Source organism: Anopheles gambiae, chromosome 3, assembly GCF_943734735.2.
Source record: "Anopheles gambiae chromosome 3, idAnoGambNW_F1_1, whole genome shotgun sequence".
NCBI lineage: Eukaryota > Metazoa > Arthropoda > Insecta > Diptera > Culicidae > Anopheles > Anopheles gambiae.
The window spans coordinates 77520337-77544382 of NC_064602.1; the positions used below are offsets into that span (position 1 = coordinate 77520337).

The 24046-nt window shown below is 46.0% G+C and overlaps 6 protein-coding genes across 6 annotated transcripts; 2 read left to right on the forward strand and 4 right to left on the reverse strand.

Annotated features, from left to right (window-relative positions):
* Positions 1 to 432: 432 nt before the first annotated feature.
* Positions 433 to 3306, reverse strand: LOC1270694 (microfibril-associated glycoprotein 4). The gene has a single exon (XM_061654463.1). The coding sequence runs from the start codon at positions 1566 to 1568 to the stop codon at positions 483 to 485; it is 1086 nt and encodes a 361-aa protein (XP_061510447.1). The 5' UTR covers positions 1569 to 3306; the 3' UTR covers positions 433 to 482.
* On the reverse strand, positions 2222 to 3299 carry LOC133392806 (fibrinogen-like protein A). Its single transcript, XM_061654464.1, has one exon. It carries the CDS (start codon positions 3297 to 3299, stop codon positions 2268 to 2270), a length of 1032 nt encoding a protein of 343 aa, XP_061510448.1. The 3' UTR covers positions 2222 to 2267.
* Positions 3307 to 4324: 1018 nt separating the features above from the next.
* Positions 4325 to 5259, reverse strand: LOC133392807 (ficolin-2-like). The gene has a single exon (XM_061654467.1). The coding sequence runs from the start codon at positions 5257 to 5259 to the stop codon at positions 4390 to 4392; it is 870 nt and encodes a 289-aa protein (XP_061510451.1). The 3' UTR covers positions 4325 to 4389.
* A 470-nt stretch (positions 5260 to 5729) lies between these two features.
* LOC1270693 (ryncolin-1) lies at positions 5730 to 6614 on the reverse strand. Its single transcript, XM_309412.4, has one exon. The coding sequence runs from the start codon at positions 6612 to 6614 to the stop codon at positions 5919 to 5921; it is 696 nt and encodes a 231-aa protein (XP_309412.4). The 3' UTR covers positions 5730 to 5918.
* Positions 6615 to 11929: 5315 nt separating this feature from the next.
* LOC1270692 (SET and MYND domain-containing protein 4) lies at positions 11930 to 14437 on the forward strand. The gene is made up of 3 exons (XM_309411.5): positions 11930 to 12118; positions 12189 to 13677; positions 13759 to 14437. The coding sequence occupies exons 2-3, from the start codon at positions 12206 to 12208 to the stop codon at positions 14111 to 14113; spliced, it is 1827 nt and encodes a 608-aa protein (XP_309411.5). The 5' UTR covers positions 11930 to 12118; positions 12189 to 12205; the 3' UTR covers positions 14114 to 14437.
* Positions 14438 to 14974: 537 nt separating this feature from the next.
* LOC3291278 (SET and MYND domain-containing protein 4) lies at positions 14975 to 17137 on the forward strand. The gene is made up of 3 exons (XM_061657171.1): positions 14975 to 15092; positions 15194 to 16378; positions 16448 to 17137. Exons 2-3 carry the CDS (start codon positions 15223 to 15225, stop codon positions 16450 to 16452), a joined length of 1161 nt encoding a protein of 386 aa, XP_061513155.1. The 5' UTR covers positions 14975 to 15092; positions 15194 to 15222; the 3' UTR covers positions 16453 to 17137.
* The last annotated feature ends 6909 nt before the right edge of the window (positions 17138 to 24046 follow it).

Genomic DNA, 24046 nt, shown 5'->3' on the forward strand with positions numbered 1-24046 from the left:
CCTTGCTGTGGTGGGGAAGTAAAAGTACAACCTAAAGCAAGTGTACATCCCGATGGAAAGGACGAGTGTTCCGGGACGGAGAGACAAATGTCCAGCGTTACAGCTGAGCCGGGGGGGAGGGGCCGGAACTAATCCCGGAGTTTGCTTGTTAGAATAGAGTGATGAAATTTATTGCATTCGCAGGCGAGATTAAGGACCGTGGCCGTTGCGCTACGGTCTCTGGATCGGGAAGAAACGCGTTTGCGTGCAGATAATGAGGATTTATCGCAGAGTTTTGCAAACCATGCCAAATGTCGGTTTTAATTGATCGAAATAATTTGCAGACATGAGAGCTAAGCGGGAGGAGCTTTTATGTTGAAGAAGGTTTTGATCGTCTTGAAAGCGAGACAACGCGTCAGGTTAGCTGTGATGGTGATGGTGAACGCAAGTAAATTAATCCCAAATCAAAATGGTTTTTTTATTATAAAGCAAACAAGACCCAACTAAACCTCCCGGATCATCATTCTTGTGTATGCCAACCCTGTGTAAGACGATTTGTACTTGTGCCATACTATGGCTTTAGTGTCCTCAGCATTATTGTAAAGTGCATTGAGATTTACGTTGAAGCACGCATTATACCACCACGCTCCTCGGCAATCCTCGGCACAGTTTTTACTTATATGGCCATCATTGTCCCGATCTTTCGTTGTAAATTCCATACCCTTGTGGTAAGTCAATCCATCATTTGCCGTTCCCGTGTAAGTTCCCAGCTTCTTTAGACGATACTGTTCCGCCTCACTGCCAATCTTGAACTCACTGTACCGGGCGTAAATGTAGTTTCCTTCGAAATCTTCCAACTCTATCAACAGCTCGTGCGATCTTGTCGACGTCACGCGATGTAAATGCTCCAGCCCGAGCCAAAACTCTCCATCAACGCTTCCGAACCCGTTCCGATACTCGATCCAGTTGCGGTAAAAGTCCACCGATCCGTTAAACCGATGCTGAAACACAAGCCATCCACCTCCGAAACGAGTCTGTTCGCAATAGCCCACGAATGGTTCGTCGTTCGCAGTAGGTTGAATTAGATACTTTCCCGATACTTTCGATGGCTCTTCCTTGCACGCACGGTAAGAGGTTTGCATCTTAGTGAACGGTGAACTGGCCCTGAATTGATCTCGATCCTTCTTTGGAGCTAGCGTTTGGATCTCCTTTCGCATCTGTTCGTGGTTGGCGCAGGCCATCTGCTGGGAGAGCATTTTATTCGACTGTGTCTGCAGTGTGGTCAGATTGTGGCCGATCTTTTGCGCCAGCTGACTGATGGCTCCAGACAGCTTTTGATCGATGGCCCACAATAAACCATTGGAAAGAGTTTTCTGCTCCGACAGCTTCTGTTCGATAGCCTCTCGATCTTCCTTCATGGTGTATTCCATCTCGATCAGCTTGCCCTGGATGTATTCCAGCTTCGCCGTTAGTAATTCGTACCCGTACCCGGTGAGGGAAGAAGTTGTCTCATTTCGCTCGACACCGCGCACTTTCGGTGCAGAAAACAAAACTACCACAAAGCACAAGAACACTTTATTAACGTCCATGGTCAGCTAGAATCAATTACTACCATGAAATCATACTGAACAAGCAATACAAATGTAGCTTCATTTTATAGTGCTGCTGTACACTAAGTTATCTGTTTGGCGAACAGTGTAAACCTCCTGGAAGAAACGATCGGATGTGGTTACAGCAAGTGTGATAACGTATGCAAAACTATGCGATCTTAGCCTTATCAGGTTCACTTCAGCTGTCAAATCTAAAGTTTCAAGTTAAATGAGGTTAATTGTGACTGTAACAATAGTAACACTTTTCTACAAACGTTTCATATCTGTGGTGAATGTAAATATTAAGCCTCGTTGGTTCTCTTCTTATCTTGGATTGGACTTAAATTCGCTTCAAAAATTGTAATCTAATGATGTACTGCAAACTTCTCAACGTTTTATTGAAATTAAAATCTACTCTTTTATCCGTGCTACAACAATGCAAATCTTAACTTTAGCTTAGGGCCGAGTCTGTTAATCATGCTTGCAAAGTCAAAATTCGAAACAAAACTGTGAACTTTAGCTATCTAGCCTCTTTTATATGCAAACTGGGTTGAAACGCTGATTGCAGTTAGGTTTATTATTTTGTAACGAAATCAGTTAAACGAAAAAAACATTGAAAAAGCCAACACCATGTCCAGTCTGACCTCGTTATATGATGTGTAAAAATATTGGTTTATTAAAATATTTTACAATTGTTCATTAAATTTCACGAATCAACATTCTTGTGTATGCCATACCCATAAAGCTTGATTTATAGGTGTACCATACCACAGCTTGAATATCTTCACCATTCTTATAAAGTCCATTAACATTAGCAATGCAAATGTTATCGTACCACCACGCTCCCTGGCAATACAAAGCAAGGTGTGTCGTTGAACTGTTATCATTGTCCCGATCTTTAGTAGAAAATTTCATACCCTTATGGTGGATCAATGAGTCTCCTGCCGTTCCTGTATACGATCCCAGCTTCTTTAACGAATATTGCTCCGCCTCACTGCCGATCTCAAACTCACTATACCGTGCGTACTTGTAGTTTCCTTCGAAATCTTTTAGCTCCACCAACATCTCATGCTCTCGTTCTGAAGTAATCTGATGCAACTTCTCCAAGCCGAGCCAGAACTCCCCATCCATGCTTCCGAACCCGTTACGGTACTCAGTCCAGTTACGATAAAAGTCCACCGATCCGTCGTAGCGATGCTGGAACACAAGCCAACCACCACCGAAAGCAGTCTGCTCACAGTAACCCAGGAATGGTTCATCGTTTTCAGCAGGTTGTATTATATACTTGCCCGTTAACTTCGATGGCTCTTCTTTGCACGATGGAAATGTGATCGTTCGAGCGTACAGAGCTGAACTGATTAGAAATCGAGCTACATCTTTGTTCGATGCTAGCGTTTGGATCGCCTTTCGCATGCGTTTTTGATTGGCTTTAGCTGCCTGCTCATACAGAATTTTATTCGACTGTGTCTGCAGCGCGGTCAAATTGTGGCCAATCGTTTGGCTTAGCTGACTGATGGCTCCAGACAGCTTTTTTTCGATAGCCTCTCGATCTATGTTCATGGCAGATTCCATCTCGATCAGCTTGCCCTGAATGTATTCCAGCTTCGCCGTTATGATTTTGTAGTCGTACCCGGTGAGCGAAGAATTTGTGGCATTTTGGTTGATACCGCGCACTTTTGGTACAGAAAACAAAACTACCACAAAGCACAAGAACACTTTATTAACGTCCATGGTCAGAGCTAGAACCAATTACTAGAATGATTTTGAGGAATGATACTGAGCAAGCAGCGGCTGTATGTAGCGTATGTAGCTTCCTTTTATAGCTCCGCGTTTTTAGTTGGTTATCTGTTTAGTGATCTGTTCTATTCTCATGCATGTAACGGTCGGTTCGGATGTGGTCTCAAAAAGTGTGATAGCGAATGCAAAATTATGCGGTCGTAGCCTTATCGGTCGCTTAGCGAGCTATTTTATTTGTGCCGATTTATCTGAAATTTTAGGGAAAGTAAGGCTGTTAATGTAAATACGACCTTTTCTATTAACGTTTTATATCGCTTATGGTGGTTTTCTCAGTACAGTAGCGTGTTCTCAAATGTCAGTTGATTAATCATTTATCATCTTTCACAACATCCTGGATAGTTACTTGGTTAAAAGGTCACACACATTCAACTTTTAATAACTGGAATAGAAATTAACTTCAACAAAAAATATATGTTCTTCTACACCACATCATCGGTTGGTTCTGCGATCGTTGGATGACATGAAAATTGACACATTTTTGTTCAAATCCTACCAAAAATGAATCATATAAATCATTACCAGCAAGCTCTCATGCATTGGACACAATCTCTATGTGCGTTTTTTCGTGGAAAAATTTACCAAACGATAGTAAGCACGTGGTCTGCGAAGGTGGTTTGAGATTGCTAGGAGATCTCGCATGCAACCTTCTGCATGCCAGAGGTTTCGCAATGGACAACAAATAAATACGTGCTCTAAAAGATATTTGACGGTCGAAAAATAGCAATGACTCCTCGAGCCAACCGCATTTTAACCGCATCTTTACTGATTAAGAACGGCGATGCAACCATTTGACCAACGACAAGTGGTCAAGTATTCCTTCGGTTGCGTAGCTTTAGTAGCTTGTTGACTCTATGCCACGCACTTAACTTTAGAAGTTAGGTGAATAGTGAAGCAATGATGCCAACTAATCAATTACATATTATATATTTTCTCACTAATACATGCAATGAAACACTTGGTTTAGCAAAAGACGCTTCTGTTTTACTATTGTAAAATATTGTTTCTAACAACAGCGCCTTATCGGTTATGTTTCCCGAATCAACATTCTTGAGTATGCTAAACCAATAGATTTTAATTTATAGTTGTACCAGAACATGCTTTTAAAGTCCCAAGCATTCTTATAACGTCCATTAAGATTGGACAGGAGAAATTCCTTGTACCACCATGCTCCCTCATATTTCTCAGCACCATTCATACTTCTACTTTCATCATTGTCCCTATCTTTGGTTGTAAATTTCATACCCTTATGGTACGTCAATGAGTCACCTGCCGTTCCTGTATACGATCCCAGCTTCTTTAACGAATATTGCTCCGCCTCACTGCCGATCTCAAACTCACTATACCGTGCGTACTTGTAGTTTCCTTCGAAGTCTTTCAGCTCCACAAGCAGCTCATGCTTTCGTTCTGAAGTAATCTGATTCAAGCGTTCTAAACCGAGCCAAAACTCTCCATCGACGCTTCCAAAACCGTTCCGGTACTCTGTCCAATTGCGGTAAAAGTCCACCGATCCGTCGTAACGATGCTGGAACACAAGCCAACCTCCACCGAAAGCAGTCTGCTCACAGTATCCCAGGAATGGTTCGTCGTTTTCAGTAGGCTGTATAAAGTACTTGCCCGATCTCTTCGATGGGTTCTTCTTGCACGATGGAAACAAAACACTCCGAAGATTTAGGCCAGAAGTAAAACACAGCTTCTGTGCGATCGTCTCTCGATCTTCCTTCATGGCAGATTCCATCTCGATCAGCTTGTACTGAAGGAATTCCAACTTGGCCATTATTATTTCGAACCCGAACCCGGTGAAGGAAGGTTTTGTGCCATTTTCCTCGACACCAAACACTTTCAGTGCAGAAAACAAAACTACCACAAAGCACAAGAACACTTTAGTTACGATCATTAGTTAGCTAGAATCAATTGCTACAATGGAATGATACTGAGCAAGCAAAGTATATGTAGCCTCCTTTTATAATGCCGATTTCTGAGTTCTAGACTGGTTGCACTAATACTCTGAAACGTGATTAAGATTCCCACGGGTTCAGCACATCATAAAAAATAAATTATTTTATTGGCAATCTCTTTTCTGCTTTGTTTTTATGAATGTGGTCTTACAAAGTGCGATAAAATATGTGCAATGCCAATTTATGCGGTTCTCTGTATCAGTCACTTAGGGAGCTGTTTCTGGTCGTGTGGTTTTATCTAAAGATTCAGAGTGGTGAATGCAGAGTGAGACTATTACTGTAAATACGATCTCCCAAAATTTTGTTGGGAGTTATGTTAGCCAACAAAGATGGCTAAATTATAAATCATTGAAAGGAAACCGTCGTGCATGGCAGACATGGTCAAAGATATACCAAACGAAAATCAAAATTCAGAGTTAGTTACATTTTTTTATTTGTACTTTACATATAAAGAAAAACCTAACTACTTATTTACAAATCCAACGATATCAAACAATTTCGTTTTACAAAACTCTTTCCATCTGCATACTAAATTGATGGAATCATCCTAATCGCTGTATGGAGGCATGTGTATTTTACTTTATTGATGTAAACTACGTTACTTTTCGCGAATCAACATTCTTGAGTACGCTAAACCCATATAGGCTAATTTGTTGTCATACCAGTTCATAGATTTTGCATCTGTACTATTCATATAAACACCATTTAGATTTGAATCATAACAATTTCCATACCACCATGCTCCCTGAAAATTCTCAGCACAGTTTTTGCTTCTACTTTCATCATTGCCTCGATCTTTAGTCGAAAATTTCATACCCTTATGGTAAGTGAATGAGTCTCTTGTCGTTCCTGTGAACTTTCCCAGCTTGTTTAACTGATAATGTGCTCCCTCACTGCCGATCTCGAACTCATCATACCGTGCGTACTTGTAGTTTCCTTCGAAGTCTTTCAGCTCCACCAGCAGCTCATGATCTCGTGCCGAAGTAATCTTGTGCAACTTCTCCAAGCCGAGCCAAATTTCTCCATCCACACTGCCAAACCCATCTCGATACTCGACCCAGTCGCGGTAATAATCTAGCGATCCGTTAAACCGATACTGAAACACAAGCCATCCACCTCCGAAACTAGTCTGTTCGCAATATCCTATGAATGGCTCATCGTTTTCAGTAGGCTGTATTAAGTACTTGCCCGATCTCTTCGATGGGTTCTTCTTGCACGATTGGAACGAAACACTGCGAAGATTAAAGCCTGAACTGATCATAAACTGAGCGAGGTCTTGGTTTGATAGGAGCATTTAAACATCCTTCCGCAGCCGTTCGTAATTAGCGTTGGCGATCTGCACTGTGAGTATTTCATTCGACTGAATGTGCAAAGCCATGAAATTGCTAACCATCCTCTGGTTTAGCGTACTGATGGCCCCCGTAACCTCGGATAGATTATGACGAAGCGTTTGGCTCTGCTGGTTCATGATCGACAGTATCCATTCCGACACGTTCTTCTGATGTTCTAGCTTCTCGTCGATGGCCTTTCGTTCCTCCTTTATCGCAAAGTCCATCTCGGTAAGCTTGTGCTGCAAATAGTCCAGTTTTGCTATTAAGGTTTGATATTCAAACCCTTCGAGGGTCGATTCGGTGACATCTAGTTCGTCACCGTGCACCGCGGGGGGAAAACACTATCAACCCAAGGCACAACGGCACTTTAAAAATACACATGATGGAATAATGCTAAACAGTGGCAAATGCAGCCTCGTTTTATACTATTCTAGCGGAAAAGAAACGGAGCAAGATATAGGAAGTAGGAAACTTATCACCATTACAATGTTTCGTCGCACGATGGGTTCAGCGAGGTTAATTATAAATCTAAAATAGCCTTCACGCCTTATGAGCCACATACTTCGCTAATAATAAAGTGTAGCATACAGAAAAGAAATCCCCTACAACAACCAAAACACGCGCACGGCCAGCGTATCAATCTAATGATTGCAGCTCATCCAGTTTTGTTACTACGGCCAAAGGGAATCCCCCAAAAAGTGTGAGAATCACAATTTCTCAACGTCACCACCCTTTTCGATAGTGAAGTTGTCGCTTGTCACTGCACTTGTTATCTCGCGGTTTGGGAGAACAACTCGTTCGTGGCAGACTTTTTTTCTGTATTTCTTACAGCACCGCATGATTTCGTACCAACAAGCAAGTGAAGAAAGAAGGCAACTCTTGTACCGTATCTCTTCCATCCACAAACACACAGCAGGGACGGGAATTGCGCTGAGAGATTGCCTTTCCTTAGCTGCAGCACGCACGTGGGCGCTTCATGGTGCATCCGCACACGCATCGCCGGTGTACGGATTCCGTTGCCAAAAGGTACCGTATGAGCTGTGGTCGGTTGACGATATCAAGAAATCGTCACGCTCAGGAAACTCATATCAACGATAGTGGGTACGCAAAAAAGAAAGAAAAAATATTGCACCTCTGCTTCTTGAACGTCGTGCAGCAAAAGCCCACGATAGACTCGAAGGCCTGGAGGCCTATCGGACTGGTAGCATCGCACACCCGATATCGTGTGATGCGTGCGTAGGCTGCAGAATTGGTATCGTACGGTGAGCTAATCCCACCGGTGGCGAAGATGGCTCTCCATATCGACCAAACCCAGTCTGCTGTCACTTGCGGACACTTGTCAGCACGTTTATCGATGGGATGAAATCGGAACAGTTCCCGGTTCATGGGAAGGCTTTTGTATGGGAAGCAATGCAATCTTTGTTCTTCTTTGTGACAATTTCTTCCTCTTTTAGTTCTTGGATGGCTGTCTTGGCGATAGCCATGAAGGCCAAGGCCCGATGCGTTGCAATAAAAGCAAGAGTTTGATTCGCGTTTGTATCACCGTTCAGTTTGCATCAAAAATACAGTGTCTCACCAAATTTATGTATTTTTGCAGTATATATATACAGATTATCATAATACACAAAGATTAAATTTAAGTAAATTAATAAATATCGAAATGATTCGAAATATAACAACACTTATGATTACACCTTTGCAGTCATCATTTAGTTGTCTTTAGCAACAAGGGTCATTGGCCTTCTTCACTTCCACACATTCCAATGGCATTGTACATTAGTAATATCTCATAATTGTAATCTTCTTACAGATGTACGTTCAATTAAGTGAGCCAGGTAAAGCGCCACCGAAGGCATCAGTGTAGTGGTGGGAGCTCGAAATCGGACCTACCCGATTCCGATTCCGTGTTCAGAATCAATTCCGGAGCCGATTCCGATGCTGGAATCGATTCCGATTCCGGAGCCGATTCCGGAGTCGATTCCGGAGCCGATTCCGGAGCCGATTCCGGAGCCGATTCCGGAGCCGATTCCGGAGCCGATTCCGGAGTCGATTCCGGAGCCGATTCCGGAGCCGATTCCGGAGCCGAATCCGGAGCCGATTCCGGAGCCAATTCCGGAGCCGATTCCGGAGCCAATTCCGGAGAAGATTCTGGAGCCGATTTCGGAGCCGATTCCGGAGCCGATTCCGGAGTTGGCTCCGGAGCCGATTCCGGAGTTGACTCCGGAGCGAAATCAGTCCGGGAATCTCCATGAGAATGGATCTTTTACAAGTAAATTTGGATTTTTGCGGTTATCAATACGTATTATGATTGGACCCAAACGCCTTTTTTTATGGCGATGCCGAAACTGACTCCGTGTGGTAGCCGATTCTAATTTATGAGCCATTTCCGATTCGAGAGCCGACTTCGATTCCGGAGTCGATTCCAGAGTCGATTCCGGAACCGATTCCGATTCCGGAGCCGATTCCGGAGTCGATTCTGGAACCGATTCTTATTGCGGATCCGATTCCGGAGTCGATTCCGGAACCGATTCCTATTCCGGAGCCGATTCCGGAGTCGATTCCGGAAACTGATTCCGGACCTACTATCCGGAATCGATTCCAGAAAACTGCGGAGCTAGCCGGAATCGATTCCGACAAAAACTTCATTTTCCCCATCACTACATCAGTGAACGTTCGCGTAAGTTCCGTTTCAGACCGTAAATTAATTAATTAATGTGCTTCGGACAGAAAATACGCAATTTTCTTTCTTTTTAGTGAAATTTGGTACACTGGAGATTTTAATGTACTGGCCGCTCACTTTAAATTCATTCATTGATGTATGGAATCAGAAGAATTTGATCCTATCTCTAGAATTCTTGAATCTCCAAATTTGCGTAACTCGGAAGCAGACTGTCCTGCAAACATCATTTCTTCTAAATTAATCCAGTTGTTCTATCTTATTTTGTGTCATCTCTCGCTTTTGAAGTAAAGCTTAACGCTATTCAAACAATAAATAATTTACTCCCAATGCTACACAAGAACACATATCTCCTTTATGCTTCATACCACCTTTCATGCAACCAAATTGTCCACTCTAATCTCCCGGGATTAGCAAGTGCCATTTCCCTCCGATTGCAAAACACTTTGATGCTATTACACTTCATCGTGCCAAAACAAAACATGGAGAAAGAAACATGGCTTATCGTGCACAAAGACACAGACGTACTTCTTTTGATGCTAGCGGCACATGCTGCTGCTGATGATGATGATGCACCAACGGCGGTTGCACCGTTTCGAGTGGCACAGGAAGAAACAAAAAACCATTCATCACTTATTCATCACCAGCACAAGGAAGTGGTGGGTCGAAGGCGAGCGTGATGCCCTTTTCCACAACGGATGCTGTCCACCGGACCCGGTCGCACCCTACATAGTGGTCGTTGTTGCGTTGTTGCTGTCGTGGTTTTTGGAGGGGAGGGGCAGAAAATTAAATGATTGTTTCGTACCCAACACCTTGCGATGCTTTGCGTTAGCTTATGGTTGGCTTAAGACGCCAGAACACACACACAAACTTCGGGAATGCGAATGGTTTGCTAGAGAAAACGGGATTTCCCCTATCCCTTACACTGCTCGTTAAGGGCTGCTCGCCCGGGTACCAACTAGCAGCAACGAACCCTTTCATTAAGGATTTCCGTTTCCCATTTTCGGGTGCTTGACTACTGATTACGGTCCCTTCAGGTCAAGTGTGCCATTTTGGCGTGTGCGGGTGTGAAAACCCGGTAAGGAGGAGGTGGAAGCGAGGATAGGGATTTTAATTCCAAAGCATGCATTCCCTCCCTAAGTCAATCCGTGATGCGTCTCCCAAAGTTCTCGCTCCCTTTTCGTAGGTCTTTCCTTTGCCACCTTCCCAAAAACCGCACAGTCAGTCCGGTCGGACGGTCGGTAATCTCTCACAGCCGGGGAATGTGTTGGTCGACGAAAAGAAAACACTTCCCCCACGCAGCGACCGACCACAACGAAGACAACCGGCCAGCCAGCTCCGTTCCTCTGCCTGCGATTGGAAAAGCCGGTCCTTAAGGGTAAGATAATTTTCTCTTCGGGATTTCTATTATTTTCCTTTTGCCCTTCCCTCGCTCCTACTTCGCTTTCGAAAGACTTGCTTAATCGACTCCAACAGCCGCCACCACTCGCAGCAGCAAACCATATGGAGCGGATAGTGTTACAAGCATCATCACGGGCCCCCTCCCTAGATACTACTGCGGACACGACAGGAATTTAATCCGATTTGCTTCGATTCCAATCGCACCACCAATACAGGGAGCGAATTTCTTACGACCAAGGGCTTAGCTAAGCCGTAAGCCGAAGCAGGGGAGTGGGCGGTGACCGATGAATTGTGTACTATTTAATTTACTGAGCGCATTGCTCGCTAGATGCAGCACGGAATGGCTCAGGAGGACCGTACCGAAGAAAACAAAGCAAATTATTTTGGTGAGATTGCATTCCCTTGTGACTTGTGGCACAACAACTCTTTTGTGCTTTAAAAACGTTGAGAGTTGATGCGCGAGTTTATTTTATTTTTATTTTTAAGGCCGCTACCCGCCAATGGGCTTTGTAAACATTGCATGCCAAATTCTACTTGCACATTAAGACCATTGAACCGTTTGTGTGTAGCCATTGATTCGTTGCCGGCTCTAAAATTGAGCCGTCAGAAGTCAGAGTCGGCTGGAGTCAAAGTAGGCCGGAGTCCGAATTAGAAAGAATCATTGGGCGTCAGTGTCGGCTGGAGTCGAAATTGGCCGGAATTATTTGGAACCGATGAGTATCGAAGTCGATTGGAGTCGGCTGAACCCATCTAGAACAGACCAGTGATCTGCTTAAAGCGGCTCATAGGCCTCTTTACTGCCTACATTGTTGTGTTTTCGCCATTTTCATCAAAAAAACATTTTGCTCGTTACACCAGCTCCGAATCCACCTGGTACCGACCGATTCCAATACCACCCAATTCCGATAGATTACGATTCCGATACGTCTCAGTAGAGTTATGATCCAAACTACCCTCCGGAATCGGATCCGAAGTTCTTTTTAGCCGGAATGGATTCAACTCCGGATTTTCTTTATACTTTGCACATCACTACATTGCATGCGGCAGAGCGGTGTCCGTGCCCTAAACAAGACATGATAATTATTATTTTACATCAACATAGTTCACATTGCATAGTTTAATTCGATATGATTCTATTTGTCCCGTTTCATCGCATAATTTGGTAGCAAACGAGAAAACCAGTCACTTTTCCCTCGAAAATCGAACCAAAACAGCAACTTTCCAACTGAACAATTAAATTGTTGTCCAAACGACGGATGTCACTCGCGCGCTTGTCGCCCGAAGAGCAGCCATTTTGAGCAGTGCGCAAACATCGCAAAGCATCACTACCAAAACATTCCAGCGAAAAACTCTCGACGTGTCGGTTGTGAAATAGAAAACGGCTCTCTGGTAAGAAAACATCTTATCAGCACCGAAGGTGTAGTGATCGATTATAATTTGGCTTTTTATATCCACACAGAGCTCTACCGCTTTTTAATGGCCAATAAATACTTACTTATGGAAGGTGTGCATATGCCCACCGTCACTGGCCTGTTCCAGGAAATGTGGGAAAGTACGATCAAGGGCAAGCTGGAAGAGGCGGATAAAAAAAAGTCCGACAATAATTACAGTGTGGTACAGCTGCTGCTTCACGAAATCGGCACCTACTTGCGGTCCTACCCGTACCGCGAGCGGCTTTTTCTGCACCCCGACCTGAAGGACGAAGCTCGTGCGGCGGTCCTGCGTACCAAGGGGAACGAGCTGTTCCACAAGCGGGAGCGAAAGTACATCGCTGCCACCGTCTACTACAACGAAAGCATTGCGCACTCGCCGAAGGGCTCGGAAGTGCGAGCGATCGGGTACGGCAACCGGGCGGCCGTCTGCCTGCAGCTGGGCCGGTATGAAGATTGTCTGGCCAACGTACGGCTTGCGCGCGAATCAAACTACCCGGCTGCGCTGATGGGCAAGCTGACGATGCGTGAAGTCGCGGCCCAGAGTATGCAAGCGAGTGCCGAAGCAGCGCGCCGGTTTGCAGACGACCCCATGGAACCGGAGGACCAGCACGCGCAGGAGTTGAAGCTGAGCTACCCAGCTCACCCGACGGTGCCGCAGCGGGTGGCGGATCTGCAGCTGTGCAACAACCAGCAGTACGGTCGGCACGTGGTGGCTACCCGCCAGCTTCGGGTAGGCGATGTGGTAATGGTCGAAAAGCCGTACGCAACGGTGCTGAGCGACCACATGAAGCGCGTCCGGTGCGCCTTCTGCCACGCCGAGGAACCGTTTCTGCTCATCCCGTGCGAAGAGTGCACGATCGCCATGTACTGCAGCCAGAAGTGTTTGCGCGCGGCCTGGCAACAGTACCACCGGTACGAATGTCCCATCCTGAACGACATGCGCACCATCGGCACGGAGTATCTCGCGCTGGCGGTGCGCACCGTTGCGATAGCGCTGGCCAGCTTCGACCACGATCTGGAGGCGCTGCGGGCACATTTGAGCCACCTGGACGTGTCTAAAGTGAACGCGTTCGAGATGGACTGGCGCGCAGCGTCACCGAGGACGGTCTACGAAACGGTCTACAGCCTGGCCACCAACCAGCGGAAGCGTGCCCGGAAAGATTTCGCCCTGAACGTGCTGGTGGCAATGATCACGCACAAGCTGCTGCTCAAGCGCACCCCCGCGGCGCAGGTGTGCGGTGCGGATCCGATCCTGCGCAAGACGCTGCTTAACCTGTTGCTCCACCATCTGCAAAGCACGATCGTGAATCATCAGTTTCTGCACTACATGGACTACCTGGCGGAGCAGGACGTTTACGAGCCGGATGAGTATGCCATCGCCTGCTTTCCGCTGCTGAGCATGCTGAACCATTCCTGCGCACCGAACGTGAAGCGCATCACGATGCGCGACGGACGGTGCGCCCTGGTCGTGACGCGACAGATCGCCGACGGTGGGCAGCTTTTTGACCATTACGAGTAAGTTACGGTTGATGGTGAGGTTGACAGGAATAATGCTTTAACGGTTTCCACCACACAAAACCACTAACCATCTTTCAGCGTGCACCACTGGATGATACCGCGCAAGCAGCGGCAGAAAATCTTGAAGCAGCTGTACAGATTCACCTGCGAGTGCGAAGCCTGCGTAAAGGACTATGGTTCGTTGCTAACCTTCGTTGATAAGTACTCCAGCCCGGTAGAGTTCATGCTAACGGGCAGCATATACGCTAGATTGATGGTGCAGAGTGAGGAAGAGGCATTCAAATGGTTGCCACTGCTGCAGGACTACATGAACTCGGCGGGACGCAACTATCCGACCAGTGTTAGTGTCGTCTCGATGAACCAGCTGATACACTGCTATCAGATACTTCACACCTACACATCGTGGATATCGATGTGCCGGTATGGGCTTTAATGTTGTGTAGTGAAAGGAGGGTTAAGATAGAGAGAAAGAGAGAGCAGCTGTGCTATAGAATTGCACCATGATCGAAAGAGGAAAAGGGAGCAGAGGGCACGACTCCTTTTTAGAAGGTTGAATTAGAATTTGTTTTCGAACGTAACAATTGGGCGCCATAGAAGGGACGTCTTGCTGAAACATTAGAGGGTTACATTATTTAGAAATTTCGTATCGACACAAGATAAAATCTTACGAAAAAGGGAGTACGAATAACCCGTTAGGATTAAATTGATTTTTTACGAATAGAAATAAATATTAATTCTCCATCGAACTTAACTCAAACCCCTGTCTTGACACTTTTATCGTGTTCATAGAAAACGAAGTAGTTCGGCTTTTTTTCAATTTATCCCACCTATTGTGTTTTTAGAAGCTCGCTATTGCATCACGATTGCCATCTGTGGCGCCATTGCTGAAAGCTTTACAAAGTAGATTCTATGGTAATCTTCAAAATATAGACAGGATCATTAATCGAACCTTAGGTTTCGCTGGAACATGAACAAAATTGGAAAAACGATGGATAAGAATCAATTTACTTGAAAAAGAATTTCTGTACCAAGCTCCTCTAAAGCATTTTGCCATGCTCTGATTCCATAAGGTCTTGGATTCGGGATATAATTGATCATCTGCGGATACGCTTTCGAGATATATCCCACTTAGCACCATCTGCACTAAAATCGAATCAAAAAGCCACACGTTTGCAGAGCAAAATCTGGAAAAGAGCTGTGCAACCGCCCTGAACACGCCACCAGCGTAACGGACAATTTAAATGCTGTCAAACGGGCGTCCGAGAAACGTCAACATTGCAATGACGCAGTATAATCCGGTATTTTGAGCGTTCAAAAGCACTCCTCCAGCAAATGTGGCCACGTTTTGAGCGTTTGAGTGGAACTGATGAAATCGGTGCCCTAAATCACTCGTTTTGTGCAATTAGCGTACGGTAAGTGCATTTTTTCAAGTGTAAATAACGCCACTGGGTATGAGCAGTGTGGAAAGAAAACGCTTACCAACCTTCCCTTTGCCGGCTTCCTTTTACTTCAGGTGGTGCCTCCTTCCCCACCCCAAGCGCCATGGATCTTAAGCTGGCCGGAAAATGCAATCTGCTCGCGCCGTTCGAAAAACTGTGGCAAAGCCAAATAAAGTACCTCGCCGAGCATGCGTTGAGCTGCTGTTTGGCCAGCTGCACCACCAGCGCGGACGCGCAGCGCGTGCGGGAGCGTTTTGTCGACCAAATCATTATCCTGGTGCGCAGCGGTGGCATCCGCGACCAGCTGAATCTGGCGCCCGACGTGAAGGGGCACGTGGCGGCCCTGGCGTACCGCGCGCAAGGTACCGCCCTGTACCACCCGCGGGTGTGCAATTACATCGAGGCGCTGAAGTACTTCAACGCAAGCATCGCCCACACGGAGCTGAACTCGGTCGACCGGGGCATAGCGTACGCGAACCGGTCGATCGTCTGCATGGAGCTGCACCAGTACGAGGACTGCGTGGCGAACGTGCGCCTGGCCCGCGCGTCCAACTATCCGGTCCGCTTTCTGCCCAAGCTGGCAGCGCGTGAAGCACGCGCCCAGCATGCGCTGCAGCGCGTCCGGACGATCAACGCGCGGAAGCAAAAGAACGGCCACCGGTCCGCCGAGCGCAACTGGCAGCAGCAGGAGAAGAAACAGCCGACGGCAGCAAACGGCGCGGAGGAACTGTCGACGAAGTTGGGCCCGCATCTGCACGGGCTGGCCGTGGTCGAGTACGAGCATCTGTACGCGCGGTGCAACTATTGCCACAGTCGGCGGCTGTTTACCTTCATCCCGTGCGAAGGCTGCACGGTGGCCATGTTCTGCTCGGTGGCGTGTTTGACCGAGGCGTACCGGAAGTACCACCGGTACGAGTGCGGCTTGGTGCGCGATCTGTGGAGGATCGGTGGCGCCGGAGCGGTTACAGCATTCCGGCGGGTCGCGGCCGAACTCGCATCCTTCCCCGATGTACCGTCGTCCGTCGAGTATCTGGAGCTGTTCGTCGCTATGAAGGGATACTGTGCGGTGGCGGATGGATTGGAAGGAGCAACGGTGCAGGAGAACGACCATCGCCAGCTGTCGTACCGGATTTTCCTCACCGACATCATCCATCAGCTGATGGTGGAGCGTACGGTGCTGAGATTTTGCTGCATCGAGGACCCTCGAATTAGCCGACTGTTGTTTGAATTGATCCTTTACTATCTGACCAGCTGTGCAGGTAAATATAGCGCAGTGCCATGCTCTAATTGTAGAGTGTTACGCATGTTTCTCTCTATTTTCTAATTAGATTAACGCTAACTAGAATGTTGTTCGCCGAGGATCGTAACGGAAGGCCTCAAACGTTTTTCACCATTCAACATGCAAAGGAACAGTGGTACAGGTACCACACACACGATGATGAAGGATTCTGCCTTAACCTATCTAGAGCAGAAGGATTCTGCCTTTTTATTCTGTGAAGACGTTACAGACGACGATACAGTCATTAATGATAGGGGAAAAATGAGCTTTCCAAACAGTTCTAGGAAAGTGTTTAGATGTAAGTTTTGCGAATGTGCCTTGCGTCGTTAGTTTCCAAATTCCAAATCTCAAGTCATTGCATTGTTGCAATTGAAATAGTTGCTCCAAAAAGCAGATTTTATTCTCAAAAGTTCATTGCATACGCTTGGACGCGATTCATAAACCAATAGTGGAATTAAGTGATCTCTATTCCACTAGCATTTTTTTTTCTAATTGCAATAACTTGCCATAAATCGATCAAGTTCACTGTGTTCCTGTAATGACACTTCACTGATATGATGACCAATAGGATTAACTTTCTGCCTAGCAGGAGGCACAAAAGACAAGGGTTTTCGTTAAGATTCGATAAGATTGCTAAATAGATAAAAGGGGGGCAAAGCTACTTCAAAATAACAATACCTCCTGTATGCTCTGGTATCAATATAATATATTCTTATCCACTTAGCTAGGAGAGGTTTTAATATACATAGTTCTCAGTAATTTTTCTAAAACAAAAGGAGCTACATACTTCTACCCTTTGAAGACGCTCCACAGCCATGTTCACCTCCAAGATACGAAAATTAAAAGAGTTTGGATATTACCATCACGACTCTCATCTAGGTGTGCCATGTGTTTCACAAGTGCCTAACCTAAAAAGCCAAGAAAATCTTTCGTCCACCTGCTAAAAAGAAGATATTACAGTATGATGGGGAGAACCCTTTTTTTATTTAGAAATATTTGGAGGACACTGAAATGGCCGAAAAGGGAAACCAACACACAGGTGTGCAAATAGAGAGCAATACAGAATAGGAGGAGGAAAAGTAGAACCGATCTAATGTTGAACGGAAGTTGGCAAGAAGCTTGCACATGGCGGGAATAAGTTAAACACTACTTGAACGGAACGGACAAAGCGGATTTCTTTCACGAAGACCGTGTGTGTGTGTGTGTGGGGGGGGGAGTATCATCCTGGCACCGTTGTCACCCGCCACTTGGATCCTCCGTACGAAAGAAGACATTTTGGACATGGCTGCCCCATCCGAGCAACCCGATTTCGTTGTTGTTCGGTACGTGTGCTCAGCTCGAAAGGATGGTTTTGGACACTTTTAATATTCTCTTTTTCCGTTCCATCCTCAGATATCGCCCGACGAATCGTTTCGAAACTCTCAAATGTTATATAGTGACACTTATAGTCGTCGATGTCACTCACTCCGATGTTTGCGTTTGCCTAGTGTCTGGACGCAGTGGAGAAGCATATTTGTTCATACTCCCAATGTGTGTGGTACGGCGAAAGACAAAGAGACTAGCTCAAGAAATCTCTTTGAAGATAATGGAGCAGCTGGAAGGTGTGTGCACAGTGACAGCACAGCTTGAAGTCCGCCAAAGGTAGGATATTATTGCAACCAAACTTTCCTACTTGTGTACCAGCATCATCAACAACCCTCCTCAACCCGTACCATATAATTGAATCAACAGGGTCATAGCTACTTCAAAAACTTTTGTGATACTTCCGCACAAATTCGATTTATTGTTGGTTGTTTTGTGCACGTTTTGTGTTGAGAATTGTTGTTTAGTTCGCAACAAACACCACCCCACACGTGGAGGAGAGATCGTATGACAACAGAGCCCGACCGCACACACACACCCACACTTAACCGCCGTTGTGTGGTGTGCGAATAAAAATGCATCAACTATTGTGCACCACCGCCTTTGGAGATGGGATGCACTTTAGATGAGATCACGATTTCAAGCCAACGAGACCGGTACGAATGAAGGCAGCTGAATAGCTAAGCAGCATCAGGAGTAACTACTAGGAGCACAGTGGGCAACGATTTCTCCCGTCTAGAGCCGCCGTGGTGGTGATGGTGGACAATGTTGGAATTGCTAAAACTGGTGTAAAGCTTTCCCACCCAACCACATCCCACATGCGAGGACACACACACACACACACACATCTCTGTTGATGGATGATGTCCTTAAGTAGGAGAATTGGAGAAAAAAGGTGAATGAAAAGGCACTACTGGCTCGGCTTTGACTTGTCGTAAAATCTCTCTCTAACCCCTCGTAAAGCATTTTTATTTCTATTTTCAAACCAACTGCTATGGAAGTGCATTTTGAGTTTCTCTGGAAAGGGGTTGGTCAGGTGTGGCGATGGGGTAAAAGCATCCGAAATGGCGATGCACCGAGGAAAACACCGGGGTGGACTGATGTGCAGAGAAAATCCGACCCGATTCCGAGGCATCTCTTCAAAGGTGATCTCTTGCGAAAGGATGTTAGACGTGTGTGTGTGTGTGTCTTTGTTGTACGTGTGAGACGGAATCGTACGGACTAACTGTACTTGGGACCGTTCAATGGGCTATTGTCAGGATAAGAAGGTTTGCCATCTCTCCTCCACCCTTTGTTGGTTCTTTGTTCGGCTAAGCTCCTTTTGGCGTAGAATTTCTTTCTCTCTCTGTGTGTTGTCATGTTGATACTTATCGATAAACTTGTTCCGCAATCAAACTTTGTTGACCTGCTTTTATGAAAAGACCAGAGCCATGAAGCATACGATGCTTGCTCGTCGGAAGGATTATTCTAAGTACGAAATTGACACCGAGCAATTCACAACTGGAATCAAACTGGAGAGCGTGGGAACGATCCTATTAGAAGAAAAACGTACTTGTTTAACACTTTGACCGCCGGCCTGACGTCACAGTTTGCGAGTGAGCACGTAGCGCATGACAAGAGAGCGATGAGAGCGACAATTGTTCGTGCGACTATTATCACTCTTTTGTTTCATTTCGATAAGCGGCGTAGCACATGTGTTTCTCGTTCTCTCTTTCCTACCTCATTCGTTATCAAGAGAATTGGTGAGCGTCAGATACAGAGCTGAGCGGTGAACAAAGCCGTCGTGCGATTTCATATGACGCGGCGCTTAAAGTGTTAAACAAATTTTTCAAATGTCCTCATTTTTATATATATATTTCCATACGTTCGGAGCCCCAACGCTCGAAGCTTCAAGTGAACGCAGCGTCGTGTGTTTGAAATGTGCAAACAAATAAGTGCCAAAAACTGTCGAAAATGGAATCTAAACGTCCCCACAAGAAAGAAGCAGAAAAACGAAATGCAATGGAGATGAGCGAGTTTGGGTAAATTGAGTCAAGTCGTTTCCCTTGCCTTGCCATCGCCTTGGCGCACTAATGCAGTTGGGGTTTGCTTTCTTTTTAGGACAGAACCGACTGGTGGCTGGTTGACTGGTGACATCGGTTGCCCCGAAGAAGGACAATTCTTGTGCGTTCCGGTCGTATTTTCGGAGGTGCCGTCACCAGGTGCAGCAATGTGCGGGGCAGGAGATGATGTACGTAGTACGCTTTTGCCAGTGTGCAATGCGCTATCAGCCAGCAGTCAATCCAGTGTCAACCACTGCCAAGACAAACATATTCCCATCCTTTCTCCTCGGTGACTTTAAAACCAGCGCTTCTCGTAAGAGTGTGAAGAGAGTTGAGGTTTTGTTTTTGACTGGATATCGTATGGATAGAGTATGGGTATAAGTAGGGAATAAGTAGCATTACCGCTATATCGCTGTAGCTGCCGTTTTGGTGACAGGAGTGTAATGGCGGACCGATTTGCCTCTGGTACATTAAGTAGAGCAAGTCAGCGCAATTCGATGTGTGTAAATATTATACTTCCGGTCGGAATCGTTTTGCCCGACTGCTCTCAATTGCGAAGGTATAGAAGCAGAATAGAAGCTGTGTTTTTTTGTTATTATTTCGGTGTCATTTAGTGCTCAATAGAGTATTTTCAACATTTAAAATTGATATGCAAAATTGTGAGATAAATCAAAACGCCACTCCACTAAGCCAGTAGGACAGAGCACGCCAACGCGTCCGTACGCTCTTACAACCCACTATTTTTATAAACAAAATTCTTAAATTAAACCAAAGTAAAACCAACGCTCCTTTCACAGTCCTTCACAGAACGCAGAACAGCGTTCCCCCCAACCTAATCTGGGAATGTGTTTCGAAATTCAAAATTAAAATAGATGTGCTCTGCCCCAAAAGTACATTTCTTTCCACTGGTTTGACGAAACTGGTACGAAATTCGACGAAAGAGGGAACATTTCGCTCGTTGAAAGGCAAATCATTTAACTTGTCTGTCTTTAACCGTGGGTGGGTGCATTTTTTTCTGTTTAATTTGCATCTGTACAAACAATCATCAGACACGAACGAACGGACGTCCTTCGTTGCCTTCTGGTGCCGGGTGATTCAGGGTAGAATGCCAACAAATTGAGGGAGATAGGAGGTCGCTATAGAGGTCGAATAGAATGTATTTGATGAGACAAGGGCACATTCTGTCGTAGAATGGAGCAATAACTTTGTGATTTCCTCCAACGAGTCCTTACACATGGCTAGTGTGGTTCCTTTTTACTCGAATAGAATGGAAAAGCGAATTAGTCTAATATCGAATTCTCGCTCCTGTATTGTTGCCGAATTTCTGGCCACGTGGGCCCTCCTTTCCTCCCGTATCTGCTCCCATTCCGGAACTTCCGGCAGACTATTGCATCCGGTCGCGTTCGCGCGACTCCACAGTGGAATTGAAACACTTTCCCTTTGTTTTCCCCACCCCAACGTTGAAGTTGCGGTTTATCTCGTTCGTCGCTTTCGCTGGAATGTCTGGAAAGTTTTGGCGGCGCTGCGTCAAATCAAACCACCTTGCCACCCTTCCATTGACACTGACGCCGAAATCAGCCGTTTAAGCATTAGTAATTAAAGGCGACGCGGGGCCTCTTGTTGGCATCCCGTTCTGAATCTTCGCTCGATTTTGCTCACCGCATCAGAATTTTACTAATTGTGTGTATTTGTGTGTGTGTCGTTATTTCAATTGTAGCGCCTTCCTACTGCCAAACATCTACTCAAAGACGATACTAAGGTAAAGCGTGGCAGCGCACAGTACGCAGCCATTCAGCAGCCGGTTCAGCAATGGCTGCGTGCTAGCGTAAAACGTGATTTGAAATTGCTCCGGAGGATGGAAATTTCCGCACGTGTTTGCGAGGGGAGAAGCGGGTGGTGGTAGGTATATGTGGATGGCAAGATTTCACACTTCATCGAACGGTATAATCACCTGATGCGGGGACGCGTCAGACACTGGCGTCTCACAAAGTTGGGGCTGCAAATTAATGTTACATTCCCCCGCCCAATGTGAAGAAGCTCGGGTGGAGATGGTATGCGGACTTGTTGTTGGCCCTTCCAATAGAGTGCAGATAGTTATTGGGCGTCTTATTGCGAGGTTGTAACGGTACAGGGGAATGTTTGGAGTTTGGATGAGCAAGTCACCGTATCACTGCTTTGTTCTCGGGGCTATGCATACATTGGGATGATGGTCCTCCCTTCTTGGAACGGTTAAAATCGATCGGACACGACACGATGCAGCAGCTGATGGTGTAAAGTTTACAGCATTAGTCCGATAAACTTCATCCTCAACGAAGGCTGGATTGGATGCGGTGAGTCTTCCTCCTCACTGGTGATTATGTGATGAAATTGCACAAAATATTGTCATTCATTAGTGAACTTTTCGTCCTGCTTAAGGTGTCCATTTTGAAGCAGACGAAGAAATTCAACAAAGATTCGTTTTTTCTGCTTTAAAAAAAACTGAATGAAAAACGATTATTCCGCATTTAAAGTAACGCTTCCGCCCTTAACGCCATGAATGACGTGTCCCGTACGTTTTCTTTAGAAAACCGTGTCATCCATTCATCAGGAAAAGCACAGAAGAAGTGCCGTTTCGCATAATTTACGATGTGGTTCGAAAGATCCCACCCTCAGAGCAAACATAATTAGATCCCGATGGGTATCCGCTTTCCTTTTTTTTATGTTTGCCCACCATCTATTCCGGTGAACCGTTTGCTAGAAGAGTTCGCGCGCGCAGTGAATTTGTGGGTGCTGACTGGCCACCGCTCCCTGTGGTCAAGCTCAGCATACTGTACAGCCTCGGTCAGTCAGGTCGGTGTCATCGGTTGTGATAAGATTTTAATTTATGACCGTACAAAACACACACACACACAAGCCGTCCCGGGGATGTCCCTTAGTCCTTAGTTGAATGATTTCGGGGTACGCCGGAGCTCCGGTGTAGGTTCCTGTTGAATAGCTCCGGTCTGTGGGCTCTGTCTAGTATCGGATCTCGCGCCTGCCAGGGCAAAACAATGGCCGGCAAACGATGTGATGGAGCGGGCTGTAGCGGGTCAGCGCGCTAGATGAATCCATTGCCAACACACCGCCTGTATGTATGCGCCCGGAAACGGAAGAGATTTTGCACATTTGTCAAAAGGATGCAACGAATCGGAATGACGATGCAAGCAGCGGGCCAGCAGCGGGCTGCCATTTTCCACACTCAATCGGTAAAGTAGTAAAGGAAATGGTAAGAGAGGAGAGGGTGAAAGTGATAGCGGGCGAGTTGTGGGTTGATAAATTACTGCAGACCAAGTGAGACCGCAATTAATTATAAACCGAACAGTCGGGCGTCACAGTTCCGTGAAGTCGCCTTCCGCGTGCTTGGTGGAAAGAGAGAAGGGAGCCTTTTGGATATGCAGAGCCTTGCATCCTACCTAGGCCTCAGAAAAGGGGGCGGGTTTTGATGAGGATGCCATACCGAGCTAAAGACCTCTCCCAACCCTGGAATGAGCCCATAAGTCAGGCAAACGGATCCGGTGGTATTACTACTCATCGAAGCTCATCGAGGCGCTAAACGATGACAACACCGTTCGAATCGTCGTGTTGCAGTGAGAATGTATTGGCCAGGAAAAGGGACTGAGGCCAGTAGGATTCTCGGAGTTCTTGCCCCCGGAGAACGGTGCACACAAATTGATTGTTTGCTCCGAATGCTGTGGCCCCGCATCGTGTCTCCTCCGGTGACTTTCGGTCTGAAGAACTCATTCAAGTTGACGAAGATCGTTAACGGACCTACAGCGATGTGTTGGTGGGGTGGTGTCGAATGTCCAACAAAATGGGTCCTTAAAGTCTGGAGATGCTCGTCTTTAGTATGTTTAGGCGTTAAGTATAGATTGTTTGTGAACTCAATGTTCAGAAATAACAAATCTTTACTAAACTTCTTTATGGATAGGAAGCTGAAGCTAGCTGAAGTACTTCCCAAATCAAACGGCCCACGATTGTTTCACGTCGCGGAGTATAGGAACTCCACACACCGACTGGGGTTGTGATTTATGAAATGCGGCCAACATATGCCGTCCACAAATTAGGGATCCGTACGTAAAGTGGGCGTTAAGTAAACGGTACCACACCATACACCGATGATGAAAGGTTTTCCGCATGTCGTAATTTTGGACAACATGCGACGCTTCAAACATTGACCAACTATGCTATCCCTGGCAAGTGGAGAGTGGTGATGGTTGAGTTCTTGC

Coding starts and splice junctions, on each gene's coding strand:
- LOC1270694 (XM_061654463.1), bottom strand. CDS start 1,568: ATGGACGTTAATAAAGTGTTCTTGTGCTTTGTGGTAGTTTTGTTTTCT.
- LOC133392806 (XM_061654464.1), bottom strand. CDS start 3,299: ATGGACGTTAATAAAGTGTTCTTGTGCTTTGTGGTAGTTTTGTTTTCT.
- LOC133392807 (XM_061654467.1), bottom strand. CDS start 5,259: ATGATCGTAACTAAAGTGTTCTTGTGCTTTGTGGTAGTTTTGTTTTCT.
- LOC1270693 (XM_309412.4), bottom strand. CDS start 6,614: ATGCTCCTATCAAACCAAGACCTCGCTCAGTTTATGATCAGTTCAGGC.
- LOC1270692 (XM_309411.5), top strand. CDS start 12,206: ATGGCCAATAAATACTTACTTATGGAAGGTGTGCATATGCCCACCGTC. Junction 13,678..13,758: donor CAGCTTTTTGACCATTACGA/GTAAGTTACGGT, acceptor ACCATCTTTCAG/CGTGCACCACTGGATGATAC.
- LOC3291278 (XM_061657171.1), top strand. CDS start 15,223: ATGGATCTTAAGCTGGCCGGAAAATGCAATCTGCTCGCGCCGTTCGAA.